The sequence below is a fragment of the Zerene cesonia genome, chromosome 11 (assembly GCF_012273895.1).
Source record: "Zerene cesonia ecotype Mississippi chromosome 11, Zerene_cesonia_1.1, whole genome shotgun sequence".
In the NCBI taxonomy this organism is placed as follows: domain Eukaryota; kingdom Metazoa; phylum Arthropoda; class Insecta; order Lepidoptera; family Pieridae; genus Zerene; species Zerene cesonia.
The window spans coordinates 6,294,727-6,317,874 of record NC_052112.1 but is presented as its reverse complement, the minus strand read 5'-3'; the positions used below and the strand labels follow the sequence as shown (position 1 = coordinate 6,317,874).

The following is a 23,148-nucleotide window of genomic DNA, read 5'->3' as shown; positions in this document are numbered from 1 at the left end:
TAAAGCGAATATTTAGCCTTAATACATTCATTTAAATCTTAACTGACGCTCTAAAACCGTTTCAGAATTAGTCACATGGACGCTCTTTTATTCGGAATGAATTTAGAAGTGATGCTGCTACAGTTGTGTGTATTAGGTATGTAAAATTGTAATGAATGTAAAATGCATTGCATATAATAACTAAGAATATTTAGTTCCATCACTCTCTGCATTTAATTATTAATTAAAAAGATCCATCGTAACTTACCTTTTTCTGCAATGTACAATTTCTAACAGATACATGATAACACATACATATTCTTTGATTAGAAAATTCAGAGTAGTGTAAAACGACAGGAAAAAAATGTTATCTAAATCTTCGAACTTTCTTTGGCATAATAAAATACGTACCTATATTTCAAAATTATATTTACAAAAATCTACGTGTACTTACGTGATCCCAGTAGGTAGATAATTAATAAAATAAGTATTTGTTTCATAAGACCATTAAGGGTCTACTTACAAAACATTATTTGTATTACTGTTATAACATACGTATCTAATATCTCATTATCTGGTTTTCCTATTGAGTACTTATCCTATTGAAATAAGAGATTCGATTATTCGGTAAAAAATAAGCAATTTAACATGATATTTCTAAAATACAGAACTTGACCTTATTATGTTCCAAACATGGAGTAATCGACTACATACATCCTACTATCCTATTTCCTAATAATATTATAAATAAGAAAGTTTATAAGGATGTGTTTGTTACTCTTTTACGCAAAACTACTGAACCAGTTGCAATGAAATTTTGTACGTAGACAGCTGGACAGCTGGAATAACACATAGGCAACTTTTTATCCCTATATTCCTACGGGATACGGACTTACGTGGGTGAAACCGCGGGGCGCAGTTAGTCTAAACTATAAATTTGAATTAATGATATTAATTTAAATAGCTTTTTGTTTGTTTGTTTGAACGCATTATTCTTAGGAACTACTGGTTTGATTACAATAATTCTTTCACCGTTGGATATGAAACTTATCCTTGGCTGCTATAGTCTATACATGCAACACGGGCAAAGACGGGCCACATTTATTGAACAATAATTAATTGTAAAAAGAGTTAACTATCTTTGTTTTCCAATATTTATTCAAATAAGGCACTTTTATTTTCGACGATTTTGTTTTTGTTTACACCAACGCCATCTTTTATAAGCAACGTGTTTAACAGAGGGCTGCGCAAAATACAATTCACTCCATCATGCCGCCCAGACAAAAAATGAAAGCCTTCAAAGAGATAAGCTTGCTAAAGAGCGGTAAGTTCTTTAAATTTTATACAGATGGCGCTGATGTTAATACAACTAAGGTACAATAAAACCGAGATGAGGTAATCAAAATCCTTGTAAAATCATTTCGATACACGATGCTTAGCTTTGCTTTGTTTAAATCCTATATCCTTTTGGAGAACCCTATCTGCTTATTCAAAAAACCGTTGCGTAGTATAGATATCTAAGCATAGCATATATTTGTACCATTGAGTGTTAACATTTTCCTTTGTGATTGGGGTTAAATTAATTTAAACTACTATTTAATTCATCATTTACCTGTTCCCTACACCAACATTTTAGGATAATTTTATCAGCGACAATCAAGGAGACATGTCACCATTTAGAATAAGGTAAAAATATAATATACTAGCTGTGCCCCGCGGTTTCACCCGCATAAGTCCGTATCCCGTAGGAATATCGGAATAAAAAGTTGCCTATATGTTATTCCAGTTATCCAGCTGTCTACGTACCAAATTTCATGGCAATTGGTTCAGTAGTTTTTACGTGAAAGAGTAACAAACATCCATACATCCATACAAACTTTCGCATTTATAATATTAATAGGACTAGCTGTCCCAGCGAACTTCAAACGCCATAGAATATTGTTTTGACATATTTTCCTTATCGTTCTTACCTTTTAAACTTTCCCTGGGCTATTGTGAATGTATCGAAGCAAAATTTATCAAAATCTGCCTAGTCATTCTCGAGCTTTAGCAAGACTAACGAACAGCAATTCATTTTTATATCTATAGATAAAAATATAATATATAACGCATTTTCTTGTCTACAAAAAAAAAACTTCTAGACATATTAGTTTCTGCTCAAAAGGCGGCATAAGTTGTATACTATATATATTTCATTTTGAAGGTACATTGTAAAGGATGTGATTAAAAGAAGTCTTATAGAACTAATTGAAAATGGAGGATGGTCCACTTTGATGGACTCAGTAAGTGTTCTGGAAAGAAACGCTTCTTATATAACTTCCCTTCGGAAACATCACGAGGAACTGAAAGAGTTTGTACCAATTTATTTATATGTTATTTTTAAATTAAAATACTGTAATGTATGTTAGCATATGTTACATATTAATAATTATAAGTCATTAGTAGGTACATTCCCATTACTACGTATCCTCATTTCAGTAACATCTTTGATGTTTTCGGGGCATTTTAATGTAATTTTATTCATTAAAATACTTATTTTTTTATTATCTTCAATTTCAGACATTAAGCTTTAATTACATTTTTTTTTGTTTGCATACAGTTCTCTCAAAACAGTGAATATGAAGTTAATAAAATGTCGTCAAGATAAACTGATTTATTTACGAGACTCCGATTTAAATATCGCTATGATGAAAGATAAAAGACAGGTAATGTGTATGTTACGTTCAAAAACCGAAAAAATTGCTCACAACAGCTATATTGTCACGTGACGATTTCCGTTCTTTAAGCCAAACGTAATAGAAATGGTTGTCACAATTTTACTGATCTGCGTTATGAAAAACGCTTTTGTATTTCAGGATACAATATTAAATACGAATATGCGTTTAAGTTACGTGGAGAAATGGTTATCTGCACGGGCAGAAGCTTTAGATTTACAGCATCGTGTGGAAATGAAACCAGCACCCAGTCAAGATATCGAGAAACACGTCCACGATCAAGTGGTCGAGGCTTATAAACTTCAGACAAAGGTCAAAAACCTGACTTCGTAGAAATACTTTTTCTGCTGCTAACTACATTCAAATAAGTTTTTCGAAACGGCCGCTTATACAAGATTGAAGTATAATTAAAAACTATTTTTCGTAGAACCATGACTCGGCACTTCTTTATCTTATGTTCAGGTTTTTTTCTATGTAAATAATTCAATTATGTTCCTGCCACGGGAATTCCGCATCTGGTTTAAAAATACTTTATGAATTTAATTTCAGGAAAGAGAGGATTCATTATTTTATTGGCAAGCTCGCTACGCAAAAGATACAGCTGATTTAACTGCCAGATTAAATAATCAATGTGAACGCTTGAGGGAAGCGGTGTGTCGGCGAACCGAGCTGCAAAAATTGGTAATATCGGCATAAAAGAATTATTATATCAAAAAGAATAAATTCATTTTTTATGGACATAATTTATGTACGCAATTGTTCAAAGCTTGAATTAATGTGAATAGTTGATCAAAAAATATATTCACTCGAATTATATAAAATGTACTTGGAGGACGGGCAAGCAAAAATAAAATTTAGCCTGATTTTGCTTCTCATTTAATTTCGATATTAATATATGACCCAAATATTTTGTAAAATCAAAACAGAAGGTACAATTCGCTGCGCTACATGAAATTAGTAAAAAAAATTTTATATATTTTGGTGTCCACCAGTAACAGCGCATCTATTTTTTAAAAGTAAATACTGTTGTTGAAACTAACAATATAGGCTCCCAACAGTTCGATCTACACGAGGGAGAAATGCGCGCATGGCTGACTTTTAAAAGGGAGCGCGCAGCTAGGCTCGCTCGTGAGGAACGCTCGCGCGTGGCCGCCACGCGCATTCAGGCGTGGTGGCGTGGTGTCATGGTGCGGCGCTGCCTTGGCGTATTCCGACAATTAAAGAACACCAAGAAAACGCCTAGTAAACTGAAAAGGAAATAAATAAATCTAATTAACTAGGTATTTACAGTATGTTACTTGCGTGTTTTTTTCTTTTATATTAGGGACTGTGCTCCTACCTTTTTCCTTCTGATAACGGCTCGTTATGCTGATTGACATATCTGATATTGATATTCGCTTTGATAGTAGCTCTAAAGTATTATAAATGAATCCATGCAGTTCATTGGATATTAAAAATTAGATTGGAACGGATGACATTAATTAGACGTAATTCTACAAATAAAAAAAAAAGATTCTAATTGATTTTATATCTAATTCATTAAATAAATAAAACGCTAAATTTTTTATTATTAAAAAAAAAATCATGAATTAACTGCTCTAACTTAGAAATTAAGCTTGTACTGTCTTCAAGAAGCCAGTCGTACAGCTTATTACTATGAATTGAAAAACTAGCCTGAACAAAAATTATCTGTTAGTTGTGATACTTATTTAATATAATTAATACTTATTTTAATCATAGGCACTTTGCACTGTTCACAGATTACCATGGCAGGTTACATGGTAACTAAGTTTAATCTGTGGTTAATATCATCTGTCAAAACGTTAAATGTCACTGTCAAAGTGAAGAAAATTATAAATTACTTGTTTGACAGTTTGACATTTTCACAGTCGTGTTGTGTCGGTGAAGTGAGTAGCGTGTGAGCCGCTAATATATAAAAGTTGTTTTCAAATTCTCTGGCAATACGTCTTTATTATTATTGTATCATATTTTTAAATAGAAACATCAGAGACAATATTATGTTTCTGGAAATGTGTGGTGAATAAACTGTGTGCCATAGTTCACAGCATCGACTTATATCTTAAATTCTAGGTAATTCGGATTTTACCGCTGTCTGCTTTGGTGAGTAATCATCTTTGCACTTTCTTTTTACGTAGCAATTCCAATAAAATCTGATAACTGTACTTATTTAAAGTATTTATCTGAAATAATTGTTTTGCATGTTAACACGTTTAGATGTGAATAAAAAATGATGTGTAAAAGCTTAAATCTTAAAGTATATTGTTTATTGGTAAAGTGTACCATATATCAAAGTAAATAAATAAAAAATGCATACCTAAAAAATTTAAAACAGCATCAATACTAACATACATTGAATCCAGAAGGAACCGCTACCACACAATATATAAATCTTTGTTTAAAGTCATATAAAATCTTGCCATAAGATATCTCTACCACTAACTTTGTTCATAATGTTATCTAACATGGTGATACTTACTTAATCCAAAATAAATCACAAAATCGAAATAAATTGTTCATCTTGGAACAAATTATAATCACTTAAGAAAGATATTACTATTTACTTTAGAGTAAATCTTTGTTTTCATTACATTATATTGTTTTTATTGTACCATTGTGCCTGTTTAATAAATTGTTTATAATTATTTTTGCATTCAACATAACTCCCAATTTCTAGCTTAAAATAAATCATACAATTTATACATGTATTGCATTTGAATAACTTCCTCAAAAATAAATGGCCAAATGGTTGTTGAGGAAAATTCATATAATTTATTATTGTTTTACAAAATTTAATGCTGCAGTCTTATTTCTTATCTGTATTAATAAAATACAGCCAAAGAGTTTAAATGTGCTAATCTCATGAACTATATAAATATTCATTTAACATAAATATTGTACAAAAATTTGTTCTCAGCTGGTCTTGTATGTTATCCCGGAGTGTGATTGGCTATGTATTATGTACAACGGCTGAAGCCAGATGGACTGCATGTATACATATTAATGATATGATAAACCTTATTATGTTGATTGTATTTTTATCAACGTATCTTCTACTTCTACATGTTATTTATTGCAACATATAAAAACATACAAATTTATGCCTTCTCTGTCTGGTTCTTACATACATTTATAAATAAAGAGACACAAAAACGTAATTGTTGATATCATATAAGTGACTTTACATAAATATAAAAACGTTGAAGTACCACAATGTATAAACGGGTCCAGGTATCGAGTAGAGAAACGCGAAGCAAGTTTTTTGCGCGAACGTACCAGCTCGGTGGCTTACAGGCAGCGTGCGCGGTAATTAGTGCGTTAATCGCAGCGTACTGTTGATGCAACTGCTTTTCCGAGAAGTCGATCAGCGCTCGGGAGGAGCGGCAAATTACCGTCAGATATGTATGCCGCCAGCCGGTAATTGCGAGAATCACTCGCGCCGACCAACGAGCCAGCATCCCCTTGCCGAAACATTATGTATGAAAATATAGCAAACCGAATGAGGTAGTGTTATAAAAAAATGACTGTGCATAAACAATTTTCATTTTTTTTTTTACTTTGATTTGAGTTTAGTACTTTTTCGCTATAGATGTAAGCAAATAGATCGCGCAATAAACTTGCGCTATAATTATACATAGATAAACATGAAATTCAATTTTCTCAGAACTGAAGTTATACGCGTTTTACTACGTCATAATTATGGTTCTGTATTGTTCAAAATTCATAAACGTATTTCTAATTTTATATATGCATTATGCATGCGAATTAACTGAAAAACCATTATTCGTTACAATGTATCGAGAAATATTTTTTTTTTGAAAAAATTTTGCTTTCCTAGTAACGAGCAGTCTACGCAACCGCGAAACTTTGAAATTCTTGGAATAACAGTCATTAGTTTAACTCGCTGTTCGTCCTGGCATCTAGGTTATTATATCCTGTTAGGTTTACCCTTTTATAGATTCCATCATTTTTTCCCATCTTGTTTTTACAATATGAGCTTACTCTGCTTATTCAGAGTTACGTTACGAACACGGTTTAAAGTGAATTTTCTCATTTAGAAGACCTGATGCTGACCAGGAAAGTTATAATCGATTCCCTGGGTGAGAATATCCCACGTAAAAAAAACGGAGAATGGATTTCCATTTTATTCTATAGTACGGCCACTATTAACTACATGATGTGGTGGTCTAATGATAGTTATGACCAGATAAAAGCCTGTGCTTTCTCTATAATACAATTAATACATTCTATATTTGAATAAAGTTGAATTGTAAACACGTTGTCCACGCCTAACATTGGATTTATATTAGGCTCCGATTCTAAAATTGTTTTATAAACTGAATTTTTATATTTTTAAAGCCACATTGTTTCTTTTAATTTATAGAATTCTCATTTACAAACTGTTAACCAAATTATTTAAAAGTTGTATTAAAAACAAAAATATTCTAATTAGTGGATTATAATGAAAAAGTGCACCTATAGTTTACGCGATTGAGTCGAATTTACGCCGTGAAACTATGAGGAAATAAGTGTGCGTCACAGGCATAGGTATAGATATTTTTTTGATTGAATAATTAAAACAATATTTAAGGACTTATTAACTTAACTATTTGAAATGAAAACCAATAGCGACAAGATATTCAATAATTCACAACAACAAATGTTAAGCCGTTTTCGATAATAAATGGATTAATGTTCAGAAAGGGCCTGAATTTTATGTTTATTAAGTGTATTGATTACTTTAAAAATAAAACGTAATCAATGCAATTTATTAGTATTATTAATAAGTGTCAATACATTTTTATAAAGTTATCGTCCCAAACAATATCTTAACCAAAATTCATTCAAAATAAAGTGTTTTTTGAGATTCGATGTTATAACCTTAACAAAAATTCAAAGAAAATAAATTTATATAATATTATTCGTACAAGCAAGCGTTTAAAATAGCTATCTAAAGACAACGGTTACAAATAATAAACTATTAAGCGTATTTAACGGCATATCTGCTACTTAACTTTTAATTCCATTATATTGTTATAGGTCCTTGTAATTACTAAGAATATGTTTTTTCTAAACAATGGTGCAAAAGACAAAGGCTTAAGTTCTATAAACCGGTGGGGCAAGGCTGTGTCGTACCGAGAACTGTGCGGTCAGAGAGCCATTATCCTTTGTACTTTCTAATGGCATCTAGTCTGCTGTCACGACATTTTTATACGTAACTCTACTGTCCTGAAAAGTGAAGCTAAAACAGTCTCTCTGTGGCAAAGATAATGAAAATTTCGAGCTCATTTTATTGAAATAAACGTGACGAGGAAAATTATTCGTCCGAATTTGGGAACAGTGAAGAATATTCATAACCACATTCTAAATAGGATATTTTCTATTTCATAAAGAAAGCGGAATGAAATATACCTACAACAAATATGCACTCAATCCCTACTTCATTATATATTTACATTATCATCATCATGAGCCCATATTAATTTTCCCACTGCTGGGACACATGCCTCATATGAGGGTTCAGGCCATAATCCACCACGCTAGCTAAGTGCGGGTTGGCAGATGTCATACGTCGTCGAACTTTTGATTCTTGGACATGCCGGTTTCCTCACAATGTTTTCCTTCACCGTTTTAAGCATTGGTGATGTTATCGACATGTACAGATAAATTGAAAAATCAATTTATTTCCTGGACGCTCGCTGGGTCTTGAACCCCGACTTATCGATTTTGAAGTCCGAGGTTCTCACCACTGCTATTAACATTATATTTATTGACAACTAGGTGTTCGTCCCGGTTGCACTCGTGGTACATATATAGCCTATGTCACTCAGTGTAATTGCAGCTTTTATATATAATTCATTTTTATATATATAGACTAGTCGCGCGTGCCGTTTGTTGTCAGACAAAAAGCTGGAAAATCTATATAGGAAGTAGGTTATATTCAGCATTCTGAAATTAGGCAATGTGTTATTCTACACATTCATTTTTAGGACAAGTCCTGTATACAATTGGATGATCTGTAAATGCAAAGGTGCAGAGCACACTATCCATGTCAGACTCGAACGAATTGCTCATCAGCATTTATTACAAGACGAAACATTTGTTATGTTCGCAGGATGTGACAGCCAACATGTGGTTGCTGGTGGCGTTGTGCGTGGTAGCGAGTGCTTCGCCCACTCTGTCCGTCCGCTACTGTTCAACGAACACATTCCCAAGCAATTCGTCGTCTATGCACTTCACCAAGGAACCCATACCGCACGAATTTGGCTTCCAAGACAAGTTCAAGAGTATATACTGCTGCGTCAAGGGATATAGAAGCATCGAATGGTAAGTTTAATGCGCTCATCAAAATTTCATTCGCGTCGATATGATTGCCATGTAAAACATTTTCGATGAACAATGCACAGGTGTGTGTACGTCGAGCATAAAAACTCTTGGAAATTTTGTCCATTGTATTCGCGAATAAAATTATAATCGCCTTTATTGCGAGAACTTGGTGGCGCCGCCGTGGTGAGGACATAACGAGACGCTCTGATTTATCAAATTCCATTTTTATTGAATGTAGCTATTTACGTACATTTTTTTATATAATAACAAGCAACACTCTCAATCCCGTAAACGCTAAATTACATAACGCTTTATTAAAAAAAAGCTTTTTCAGCTTTATTATACGAGATTTTATAGAAGTAAAACTATAAAAATATAAATTTGAACATTATTTTGCATTACTAATTAGTAATAACTGTATAATAATAATGCTATAATGAGTCGATGGTGTTCCAGTAAGTGGTTATACAATTAATAAATAGTAATGAGATGGAAAATATGCATATCTCGATAATAATTACCCTCCACTATAGCAGGTATATGATTGGTACCCAATCAATGCTAAGTTCTTATACCTTTTTTTATATTTTTTTATAGTGGGGAAATCTTATAAGTACCCACGGCCCCCGGGGATGGAGCCGTGGGTTATGTCGGATATATTCTTATACCTACTACGTTTTCTTGAGAGCTGATTAGACGTTCTTTATCAGACAAATAATAAATAAGTGTATAATACTTTTTTTTTAGTATAAGTTGTTTTTGTATTTTGTTGGCAGCACAATAAAGTGTATAAATAAATAAATAAATAAATAAGTGCCACAGACTGTATAATAGGAATTTTCGACTTTAGACTTACTCTTATAACTTTAGGGTATCAAAAATAGATGTTGACCGATTCTCAGACCTACCCGATATGCACACAATGTTTCATAAACATTTGTTCCGCCGTTTCGGATAAATACAACAAACAACATAAATAAAATTATTTATACCTATAGAAGCACTCACATTTTTAAACGAATTAAACCTGAAGTATGTACCTACTTGATTGTGAAAATTGAATCAAAAATATAATATGGTCACATGTTTCTGCAAAAGCGCGACGTAAAGATTGTGCACCCGCGCGCAAGCTAAGCGTGTTCTAAGAACTACTGAGTGCAGTTCAATGTTGCTGTCTCTGTTATCCCTTACAGTATATTGTTATAATAATTATTAAACGACGACATTTTATTTATTATTTGTAATTTCTCGATTAAATGCGCTTAGAATCTAAATGAAATAAACGCCGCGACGTTCAATATTAAATGTGCAATGGATACGAAATTTTGTTTACGTTCGCTTCGTATTGGTTCCAGTGTACGTAATAAAATTGTTTTTCATTATTACTACACATTGATCTGCTTTCACCAATGAATAGCGTGCTTCTCGAGGAAGGGTACAGTACATACATAATTTAATACTACAAGTATTTGACAACGCGGGCAAAGCCGCGGGCGGAATTTTCTATATTCAAACTAAGAAAGTTTAAAATCTGCTATTTAAGTCGTAATTACTCAATGTACGGTAACTGTATTTTTTTCCGTAGATAATTAAAAAATAAAATTATATTGTTATATGTTACACTTGAACACCAGAAGGCGAAATCATTCAGAGAAAAATGTCGTGGCTCTAAGGAAAACGCTCAACGACTCGCACGCGTTGTGAAAAATTTGGGGTCTTTTTAATATCGTGCGGATTTTGATTACACGGATCGCCCTGTTATGAAATTCGGACATATTAACACCCGTAGAAACAGCGCAAAGCAAAATTCGTGCCGTGGCTTACTTGCTATTCGACCACGACGCGTTGTGTCAATAGAGAAAACCCATGACGCTATTTTACGAGTACAAATCTCGTATACTGATTGGTTTACCTTATCACGACGGACAGGCTTATAAATTTTTGTTACTTCCGTAGTATAAAATATCATGCTATTTTACTTTGAGACGTAGTAACTATGTAGTAATCAGAGCTTTGGGGACGATCAGCGCATATGTAACATGTCAATGAATTTAAATTCTTTTTAATTGTATTTACTTGTTATATTCGAAAGTAATGAAATAGGCATATCTTAAAAAGGGGTATATACCTTTATGTTCTTAACGATTCTTCTCGGTAGAAGCGACATTCCGAATCGGTGGTAGTTTATATTCAGAAATAACTAGGTACTTGTCAAAGTTTAGATGCATGTTATTGTTGATCGAAGGCATGAAACAGATTGGAGTTTGAGTTTGAGTTTATCCGTAAACTAATAAACTACGTAACAGTAAACAAGTTTAGATGATATAGATCAATATCTTAGGATCATGAATGCATAAAAATATAGCATAGTTCTCTATATTGCTAATCAAATCTCGTTACATTTAATGTGAAAATTATGCATGTGACGGTGGTCTGTACTATGATAATTTCAATAATATCACAGTACGTAGGTATGTACTATATTCGACGAAGGGAATGCTAATCGTTACTTGCAATTATCTCACTGCCGCACCTTGCGTTTAATATGATGAAGTCTATATTAAAACATTTTATAATACGTAATTTTCTATGTATGCTATAGTTACACACATTTATGTCATACTTATATACACAATACAATACTCCCTACAATACTCCCTACCTATTCGTATAACTGAATCAGTGCAGTAATACATTTTAATCTTAAAATGGTTGCCGCTTTGCTGACGGGGAGTCCTTTTTGCCACTATTGATGTATTCTATGTTTTGTTTTCGATTTATACGATATGTTATTTTGTATTTAGTTGGTGGCAAATAAAAGAATTTTCATTTCTTTTACACATCTTATTTTGTATACCAGTAGGTATAATTTACTTATTTAAAATATAAGATTTTTTAAGAACAAGATTTTAGTATTTCAATACTTTCCAAGGCTTTGGGACTGGCTTATAAGTGAGTGAAATCTTTATAGACATAAATAATGATCTGTTTTCAATTAGTTCGTGTAAGTTTGTATGGTTTAAATATGAACCATGAACAAGAGTATTGTGTAAACATTTTCTGCTTATGGGCGGGGTTTTGAGTCTAGACTCCGCCCATATGTTTCATAAATAGATTAGTATTTTTAACAAATTGAACTAGAGAGGTACCTACTTCAAATTAATTTTTGGGTCAACTCAGTATCTTGCGCTGGGATTTATCAGTTTTTTAAAGTACAATTAAGTATCATCTCTAAATTACGAATAATAAATACAGATTTGTGGTTAACGTGTACGTATACGTATAACTGAAAACATATGACGAAATAAGAAACTACACCTTATCATCTAACAATAGTTTGACAAGAACATTGATTTTTTAATAATTTTAATTAGAGTAATATAAGACTATAGCTTTCTGTTTTGCCGTAGAGGTAACTAAAGAGGACACCAAACTTTTGTTTATTTATTCTTTTTCACTAATTTCTAACTTATTAGTTATAACCGTTAAATAAGCCCTCGTTTATTAATTCCAATGTTGATTGGTTTATGTCAGACTTTTATTCCAATTTTTTATACTTTTATTCGGAACAAAAGCATAACACTGGTATTTTAGACGAAACTACTGCGTAGACAATTTCGTTAATTGCATTATGTTACTGATTAATTATTCCTTTGTAAAGTTACATTGATGGGTGCGTTGTTCAGAGGACGCTATTTTATTATTTCAAGGGTTCTTACTCCCCGTAAGAAGATTGAGGGTTTTACGCTTTATCTCCTAAATTAAAACATTTGAAATAATGAAGAATGTTTAAAAGCAAATACCATTGAATACACATGATAACAAGTATACATTGCGTCCTCTGAGAAACGCGCGCTTAAAGTCCTAAAGAGTTTAATGTTTCAATGGACTAGATAATTGTAAAATAAGGTGGTGCTGGTCACTTCTGTGATTATCTGGTGTTATTCGTTTTTTCCGATTTGAGGAAACATTACTAAATTATATGTTTAATTATCTCCAGATCTTCGATTTTTAAACTTAATGTCTTTATTGTTAGATATCGTTAAGCAATAAAATTTACATTTTGACATTCGTGAACATTTGTGTACGTTTGTAAACAGTTCGTTAAATGAATTGCGTCATCAATATTTACAGTATAAAATTGTATAATTAATTAGTAATAGGATCGGAATTCAATGATAACATAATCATTAATCTCAATGTACCTATCAGTTATATAAGCAATGAGTTAGTTTGCACCATATTAAATTCATTTGCGTGACTCACAACATTTTGTGATATGAGGCTCTAGGCCGCCAGACCATTGGATTATGTCATTATCCACTTGTAGCGACTTGCGAAATTGCAAAGCATATTATTATTAAGTTCTTAGAAGAGATACTCATTACATGTGTGTATCAAGTGTTTACAAGTGAAACACGAATGCAAAGTGAAATAAATTGCGTCCATTAAACATTGTTTAATTGTATCTCAGAAGGGATATTAATCTTAGCATTAGTCGGATTGTTCTACATTATTCAAAGAAATACGTTCGTTGATAGCATAATGGAGTATTTACATAATGTTTTGCATTAAATAAAACTAGAACAAATTCGCACCAACATGTAACCGTCCGTGTTTAAAGAATTTTCTACTCTGTGATATCGTGTTATCACAAACATTTTAAAGTAAGAGTGTGAATCGTTATTTTCGGAAGCGCTTGTGCAAATAGAAGGGCCGCGTTTTTACTAACGATATGATGTACAAATATAAGAGTCGCGTGGGCTAATACATTATTGTAGCTACCGACGTCACACTTCGCTGTAATAATGACTTGCTTGCGCACGTGGCCGTTTATTTACCGGTACAGTTTCCGAGAACTTAGCGAAACGTCTCGTTATCCATTGTATCTTTTTTTAGCCAAATCGCAGAATAATATTCGCTTAGACTATCGGTGGGGCGGAGCTTGCGGCGATCTGGGTCGTGACATCGCCATTTTTTGTTATAGTCCATGAGGAAAATTTCTTTATTGCGTAAGTGATAGACGATTATCATGGGTAAAGCTCCATTCGATTGATGGCTTTGAATGATATTATCGACATCCTGGGTTTTATTTTTTCCTAAAAATTAACATGATGAAAGGCTGTTATTATTAGTTTTATCGCTTGCAAATGTTTTAACCCGCAGTATCTTGTATTCAGTAGCACATATAATTCCATCTCATAAAAATGCCACATTATCTGCCTACTACCTGAAAGCATTAAGTCTGTAATTATAATACTAGTAATGAGAATTGAAATGTTTATAACTTTTGCTTCGATTTTATCGATGTAGACAACGACTTTACGCAGAAACTGAATGAGTCATTCGTGTAAAATAAATCTTATTCGACGAAAATTGTTATTTTAACTTTCACATATTTTTTTAATGTGTAGGAAACATATAAGGATAGAACATGTCAAATTTGTTATTTGATATGGACATTCTATCCAATTACTCGTCGATCTTCACTCGTAATGATTTTCTTTATACGTTACTCCTTAAATCTCATATGAATGGGGCAACACGCTGAGTGGACGATGAAGGGTTTTTTTCCTTTTTCGAGTACAATGATTATTGAATTAGATTCAAGATGAGGTCGTTACGTTTATCTGCTTGATAATTTAAAATATTTGTAGGTTTGTATGCATTATTGCGTTGTCATTCTGTTTAAATCATCGGTCGTAAAGCTATTCGCTCCACTCTTACTTTCCTTTGCTTTATGTCTATCACGAAATGTGTAATCTTGTTTTATAATGTCTCGAATGCACATTTATATCTGAAACGTGCGTTATCTTCACTTCTCGACATCTAGCGATCAATCTGTATTCTGTAGTAATACACATTCACATGAGTACTTCGAATCCAACCTCTATCGTTATCAGCGTCGTGTTTATATATCTTAGTGTTCCTGGGAAGCAATTGTGCTTCGCGTTATCAGCGGGATAACAGTCGATAAGTTAAATTTGCGTGCCAAATTTGCAATAAGTGTAGAAGTCGTTCAGTGTACCGTTGCATCGTTGGGTTGACAAAAGGCCCTGTAAGTACCTGGCTGCGAAGGTATCGCACGTCGCCGCAAACCTGTATTGTGACGGTTCCCGGAAGGCGCTTTGTTGCGCACCGCTGGCTCCCCCCACTCGACCCCGCGCGGCCTGCATCGCCCGCGCAGCCTCATTCGGCCTGCAATACTGTCCATGGGAAACTCATCTGTCCTTTTCTTACCTCTCGAAACATCGCCTGTCACTTTTGATGGGCCCATACATAACGATTTGATATTGCGCTTATGATTCGCTTTGACAAATAGCTATTAACAATGCGTTCGTGAACAATAGATATTATCGAGGGGCAGCAGCTGCTCTTTGTAGGTAAATAAACGTACTCTTTAATTTGCTTGCGTATCACAACAATTACCGTGCCTTTTTCTTTATTGTTTAATCATCAAGCAATAACGCTTCTTTATAAACCTTCGATTAAAAATTTACCCTGCTTTGTATCTATTTCTAACTTTTCATCCCTGTGGTTGTCTAATTTAACGGATGGTCTATCGGGAATAGTATGCTCACACACAAATTTTACGTTTTCATTACCTATACTCTAAACTATTTTAACAATATAAAAAAGAACATAAATGTCATACCAATACGAGTGAAGCTATATCATACTCGCAAATCGTCAATGTGTTAATAAAGGTGTTCACAAACGTCGGTCCAAATCCAACACTTTAATGAAGTGGCCATAAAATATACAAAACATCCATAGACGTCCAACCGTGGCCCAAACAAAAAAAAAAAGTCGAAATCTTGTCTTGACATGTTAAAGCGACTCGATTTGTTGAACCGATTATTTTCAAAGTCTTTACGACTGACCGCCCAGAACAGGTAGAGATTGTTTTGTTTTACAAATTCGTTGATTGTCATATCAGTAAACAATCGATATTTAAGGTCCCTTAACGGAAGCAATGCGTATCAAAAGTGTCGTTTACGTTTGTTTCATTAAGTGTTATTATTTGGTCGTTTATTTTCTGGTTTCAATATTTCAAACTTTACGTAAAGATCATTCTAAATATAAATACATAACGTACACAGTAAGTTTCTTTGCTTACAGTTGCTGCTTTCACAATAGTCCGTTTTATTTATCTGGCGTATGATCTTCGATGGCTCACTATTCTTTTATTTATATTCACGATACAATACCATGGCGTATATTTTTTGCCCACATATTTGAGTTCTGTAGCAATGGGACAAAGAACGCAGTGTGTGTGTGTGACTTCTTCATTTTATTGTTATTTACAGTAATAATATCGAGTATATGATTCAAATTCAGTCTTTGCTTTTAAAATAAAGTGAAAATATGAAATTTTTTAATATGCGAACAAGAAATTGGACAGTCACTCCGAATATTATAGTAATGTGATGTACCTAGTAATTGCAAACACGATACCTCAAAGCTTTCAATAGCTTCGAAGTGGGCATAAAATACATATCATATTCACTAAATTTAATAAGTGTAAAAACTTAAAGCCAAATATTTCTTCCTTAATTGGTATACAGAATTGGTTTGTTTTTACTTTTTAACCTTTTGAATACAATTTGCAAAAATACTCCACTGGAGCAAAAGATTTTAATTGAACGTAGGAATCAAAGCGTACAGTATATTGGATAGAGTGTTGGCAATTTTGTACTAAGCCGTATGTGGAATTACTTTTTGAAACTCAATATTAAACATTTATTTATTCAATTTCTTCAGACTTCTTCTAAAAGCACTTTTGAGTGATAATAACATACATTAATATTTACCATTTACCACCGGTACGAATGTCAGAATATTATCTTTGGTCTATACATTTATAACTGATGGACTGATGATAAGCGTTCTAGGAGTCTACATCATCATCATCAACATCATCATCAGCCTATATATGTTCCCACTGCAGAGACAAGTGCCAAATGCAGGTTGGCAGATGTCTCATGTCATGAAACATGATTCATCGACATGCCGCTTTCCTCACGATGTATTCCTTCACCGTTTCAAACAGTGAATAATGTGCAGATCAAATGAAAAATGAATTTATTTCATGCCCGCTCCGGTCTCTTATCTCAAAAAATAAGAAGCACCATTATAATGAAATGTCTCATTTTAATAATTGATGTTAATATACCTGCAACAAACATATCAAACTCCTCATTGAATAACTCAAGTTTTCGTTAAATATGGGTACAATCTTTGTTTTAAAATTCATTGTTATACAGTTATTATTCTACGATGACGTGAAAAAATAAAATTTTTGGTTGGTTGCGGCAAAGCCACGGATGGATCCATCATACAGGATAAAAAAAAATGTTTTTTTGCCTTTATATTTACGCCGTAATTAGAACCTTCATGTTAACTCATTATTTACGTTAATATAACTTAATTACAGCGTTGAGCACTTACCCATATTAACTTATTAATAAAATCGATATATTTACCAACATAGTATAATAATGGGAATGTTATCCTTAATTTATACATTTAAATGGCTAATTCAAGTACGCAATAAAATACTTTAAAACTCTGGAGAAGAAAAATTAAGCCAAAATATAAATTGCAATGTGTACTGTGCATGCATTATGCAAGTATGTTATAGTGTCGATATTGCCATAGAATGGAAAGGAAAAAGAAAACTTATTTGAAAGGAAATCCCACACGATCTATACAAGACTTTCCATTCGCTAGTTTATTGCTGGAACGATTCAAATACCGAGGCAGCTAGCTCCATACAAATTGGATTTTACAATTGCATACATACTTGAATTCTGATACTATACAGGAGCTTTATATGTTCCCCGACGCCATGAATAAAGGAAAGATCAGTGAAGTGTTATACTCTTACGGGTGGCTTTATATCATTGAAACGGGAACTGGTGTGAATTTGTGCTTAATGGCCATATATAGGGAATATTTCACATCTCTGTAAGAATTACGATGTAGCCTGTTTTATACCTTACAAAACGCTCGTCCCGGATATCAAGATTCATGTTTTATCCCAAAAGAGCATTTAATCGGGATAAAAATTATCCTATTACCCAACAAGTCGGCTCACATCCTGTCTGGAAAACAAAATTCATAAAAATCCGCTCAGTACTTTCAGCGTGATTGCCGGACAAACATCCCATCAAACAAACTTTCACATTTATAATATTAGTGTGAAGTGCGATAACATATTTTTTAATGGTTAGGTATCATGCAAATATAATTCAGCTCTAAGATAGGCTTCAAGTCAATTCGAACGTGTTACATTTCTTTCTTGATTCCGAACGCGTGTCAATTTATGATCAATGATCGTGAACGCTTTATTGAAAACATTGCAACCGGACCTGATTTGCACAACAAGCAATGCTCTATTTTCTTAGAATAAAATAGTAAAGTCGTCAACGTCGTCATCAAATTTGATAGTTGACACTAGTTGAACTCTGTACTGTTTTTAATTAACACATTTTTACGCATCACTGTATGTATCCATGAGCATTATTGTAAAAAAATAAAACAAACAAAATTAAGTATCATGTTAGTTTTCCAAATCACAAAATATAGGCATAAAATAATAGCAACATCTAGGTAATATGTATATTTGTTAGATTGATTCTGAAGTACAACTGATTTCATATAAATAACGGTATATAATTACTTTCTCTAAAATATGTTTGCGGACAAATGCAGTTGCGGCAATAATTCGCTAAAAAAATGTATATGTATATAGATAAGCCGATAAGAGAAATATCAAATACCTCCAAAGTCTACATACCATAAGAAAATATTTGAAATTTAGTTATATATGGTTTTTATATTAAACTAGCTGCGCCCCGCGGTTTCACCCGCGTAAGTCCGTATCCCGTAGGAATATCGGGATAAAAAATAGATGTTGGCCGATTCTCAGACCTACCCAATATGCTTACCAAATTTCAGAGGAATCGGTCAAGCCGTTTCGGAGGAGTATGGCAACGAAAACTGTGACACGAGAATTTTATATATATAGATAGATATCGTTATATTTCGATTGGAAGTGTAATAGAACTGAAGTGCAATCAGCTGTTCATCGGGACATCGGGAATTGAACGCGAATGGATACACCAAGTCGGATTGAAATTGGATTCTGGGATAACTATTCTGGGCCTCCCGTTGTGTAGACCGTGTACACGTCTACTGAACAGGAAAGATACATAGATACTGCCATATTTGAACAGCACGCTAAAAGCCATGTGATATTACATATTCCGCTGTAGGGTTTTACTGTGCATCGAACATTGATGATACAGTATCAATATAATAATTTTCAAATGAGATCAGCTTAATTTTATGACCGAATGCCTTACATATTTTCTATGACCTTTGTCTATGACAAAGTGATTTACGTAACGAGGATATACCCAATTAAGAGAATCATAAACATTTCAATGATCCAAATATTTTAAATCACTCTAAATATGGACAAAATCAGCAGTTGTACTATCTGCGCATCAACATAGGGCTCGATTAAATTCTATACAATTGATACGCAAATATTGATATATCGTTTCGTTGGAAGTGTATCTAATCTTGGACCACCTTGTCTGTTAACTGCCTGGAATGCGACATGAGAAACCCGACACCGCGTCCGAGAGAACCATGAATGGAGACACACTACCTCATGCAATATTATATCCTCTACTTAAATGTCTTCAACGTTTAGAGGTCTCATAATCATATATTTGCTCGTTGTTTAAGTGAGAGTTGCTATTCGGTATGTTTTATGAAGGATGGCTTAAACGATAAAAGCTGCCAGTTATTTCCTTTACATATAAATAAGATAATAAAGATAATTGATATAAAAGGATCCCCACACAGAATATAGATTTATTTTTATTGCATTCTCAATATGTGATGTAATAGAAAATGCTATTTCAATATCTAAGCTATGAAGCAAATACTGAAAAGCGCACTATGAGGAGCTGTTTGGGCCATTCAGAAATATTGCAATCGAAAATTATACGCAAATTCTTGAATATAGAATAATAAGTGAGGCAACAATAGCCATTGCGTTGCAGTCGTTTCGTATGGATTTCCAGAATTGTAGCGCGAGCTCGTTATGTCGCCGCCTCACGTCCGACAAATGGCTTCATCGTGAAAATTAACATTCGACCAGCATCTCGCGACCGCCCCTCAACCCTTCTGTTTGTCTCTTATACAAATATTGAACTTTGCTCTAGACCTCCATCGAGGTGTCATTGTATGGACATAGCTAGATACATATTTTTTGTATCCGTCCGATGTGAATGGGAAAAATTTTGTTACGTAACGCAAGGTGTACGTGGTCTGTTTGATTAGTGTGGACATACTAGCTCAAATTTTTTTATTCCTTTAAAATAGAATACACTTGTTTTTGAGGATTGGCGAGTCATTGATTAACTCATTTAAATATAGTTATTTGATCGCTAGCAACAGTTGATGATTTTAAAAGATTCATAAGCGATATAATTCGTCCTGATGAAAACACGACTATCATTAACTAATCATGAAAACATAGACAATACCTAATTTTATATGCAATGACGAGGATTCAGTTGATAAGGCCTATTGTGAACTAGCAATAAAAATACCCAATTGGTGTAAACACGTATAAACTTATTGGTGTAGTTTAAAATACTTCACAAGAACGTCATAGGAGCAATTTGCATAATTTTATTTTTTTGTTGTAGCTGTCATTGTCCATTATATGAATCTGAATTGCGAGCCTGGTCCGCGGTACGTGGGAATTCTCCTAATTCAAGGCCACATGCGATCCTTTTGCCGGTTCTTACTCCGCGTGGCAACATGGCAACCGCCCATAATGACGTTTAACAATACACTATAATTAGTGCGTTACGAAGTAATGCCGTGGAAAGGCTTGATATGCGACTTTTTGTGTGCAGTTATTAAGAGTGTAATACTCGAGTCAATTTGCTACACCGTGAAGGATATGACCGGCAACATTGTTGCGTTTGCGCTTTTTGTCGTATTTGTTGATCTATTTTATAACTGGTATTCTAGAACTATACAATTTCATGTCATGTTGTAAGCTCAAATTTGGTTCGGTACCGACTAATTGTTAGATGTTTGATTATGTTTAACGCGAAGAGCGGAGAACCTTGCGTGACGCGTGTCTCTGAGAAGAGCCGACCGGCCCTGTGACTGCAGTCTGCACGCAAACACGCACTAGCTGTAATTCAGTAATACATATTTTATAATAACAAAACATCGACACATCATAAATCGGTTGTATTTGTACTCATATGTTTAAGTGTTGAGTTTAAAATAATTTACGCACTGCGTCAGATGCGACCACAACCGCAATGAATTATTGAAAATAATTGCTTGAAATTACCAAACCGATAGTTCAATTTGCAAACATGACCATACGAGAACATATATGCTTATAACCCACCATAATAATGGCTCAGTACAAAATTGAATATTATATTATATTATTAAAAAGTTTTGAGGTTTTATGTAATTTTGTTCATGTATGAATTCGTATATCATACATGTTGTTGTATTAATTGATATATGTGTATACATATCAAGTTCAATTGTTGTCATGTTTGCTCATCTGTCTTAGTGGTAATCCTTATGGTTATATAAATGCGAAAGAGTATTAGAGTGTTTTTCTTGTCTTTCTTTAACGACAAAATTGAGCAACGAATTGACGTGATTTTTTTTTTGTGGATATAGATATAGAGTTCAAAAGGCTACTTTTTCTTTCCCGCAATTTCTTAAAATGGGGGGTGGAAGTGTTCGCAATTTCAAGGTAGAGAGCTAAGAATTGGTATTCGGCCTATTTGTGCCTACCAAAAAATCATGAATATTTTTTTTAATCTGCCAAAATGAGTGCACGTTCTGTGGTACAAATGAATTATAGAACAAGTGAATTAAAACAAATAAAGTTCTCTTCTGTCTTTTAAATAATACAGGAAATAGGAATTGTGTAACCCCGAAATGAACGCGAGCCAAGTCGTGGGCTAAAGCTTATATGTATTGAATGAATCTTCAGCTTAAAATCATTTTGTCACATTCATATATGAACGTTCATGTGTCAAACGAAACCTGTGTTATCGCACGTGGATCTCGGCAGGGCCCGACGGCCGCTGCAGCTTTATTATGCTGTCGCCGTGTCCCGCACGTCCGTCTGTCTATCGACTGCGGTGGCCACAATATTTTATGTCGCGACTCAGTTCTCTTGTACTTAAACATCAATTCTTGGTCGAGATTGAGTTTGCAGTTTACACGTCTTAAACAACCTGTCGAATCTTTCAGTTCCCCGTACAAATATCACTCATGGACTGACATCCTATTCGAAAGGTTCAAGGAGTGATGTGCCACGATCGCCTCTAAGAACGATCCAATCAAAGAGTTTTAGGAAACAGGGCGCCATTCGAGAACGGACCGTCCAAATCGATCATTTCACGCACCCGCCGCGCATAATGAAACGGCTATTTCCGGTCAATTCGCGGAATGATATACATAATATTTCGCATAATCGAAGAGACGTCGAATCACGCACGGTCAACGCCGCGGGCAGCCTACCTGTTTAGCATTCGTCGTACCACCTCGAGCAATAATAAATTCTTGTGCACTTGCAATTTCACGTACTGCCGAGAAACCGCGATCGACTACCGAATGTTAAACGGCTATTGTTCGATACATAAGATGAGTTAATGTCCTCGCTTAGTAATAATCAATTTGTATGTAAGCTGTTGCTAAATTCCGAGACACTCGTGGCCCAAGTCGCACACACATACATATGTAATATAATAGTATATAAAATATATCCACAGTCGACACCTCATCGAACATTAATGGGAGTTCTATCACCTAAATGTGATTGGAAATTGCTTCCTGTTTCCTATCTTCATTTAAATACAAAGCCATTGTTATACCGGTAGCTGGCGTGGCGTTCCCGCTATTCGCTAGAATGACCCCCCTTGTACATTGAAATATGCATGTTAATTAATTACTACACAGAATAACCAACTGTAGAGCTGGGTGCTTCGATATTGTACTTTTACATCAGTGTAAGAACGACGTGTCTCCGACGTGA

The 23,148-nt window shown here is 33.9% G+C and overlaps 2 protein-coding genes across 2 annotated transcripts in view; both read left to right on the top strand.

Moving 5' to 3' along the window:
- The first annotated feature begins 2,663 nt into the window (after window positions 1-2,663).
- Window positions 2,664-3,955, top strand: LOC119830554 (dynein regulatory complex protein 9-like). The gene is made up of 4 exons (XM_038353615.1): window positions 2,664-2,684; window positions 2,835-3,005; window positions 3,243-3,374; window positions 3,752-3,955. The coding sequence occupies exons 1-4, from the start codon at window positions 2,664-2,666 to the stop codon at window positions 3,953-3,955; spliced, it is 528 nt and encodes a 175-aa protein (XP_038209543.1).
- Window positions 3,956-4,572: 617 nt separating this feature from the next.
- LOC119830011 overlaps window positions 4,573-23,148 on the top strand; it is a 33,064-nt gene continuing 14,488 nt past the window's right edge. Inside the window, exons 1-2 of the mRNA XM_038352820.1 lie at window positions 4,573-4,814; window positions 8,827-9,038. Of these exons, the coding sequence (XP_038208748.1) occupies window positions 8,842-9,038 (197 nt within the window). The 5' untranslated portion in view covers window positions 4,573-4,814; window positions 8,827-8,841. The remainder of the gene's footprint in view (window positions 4,815-8,826; window positions 9,039-23,148) is intronic.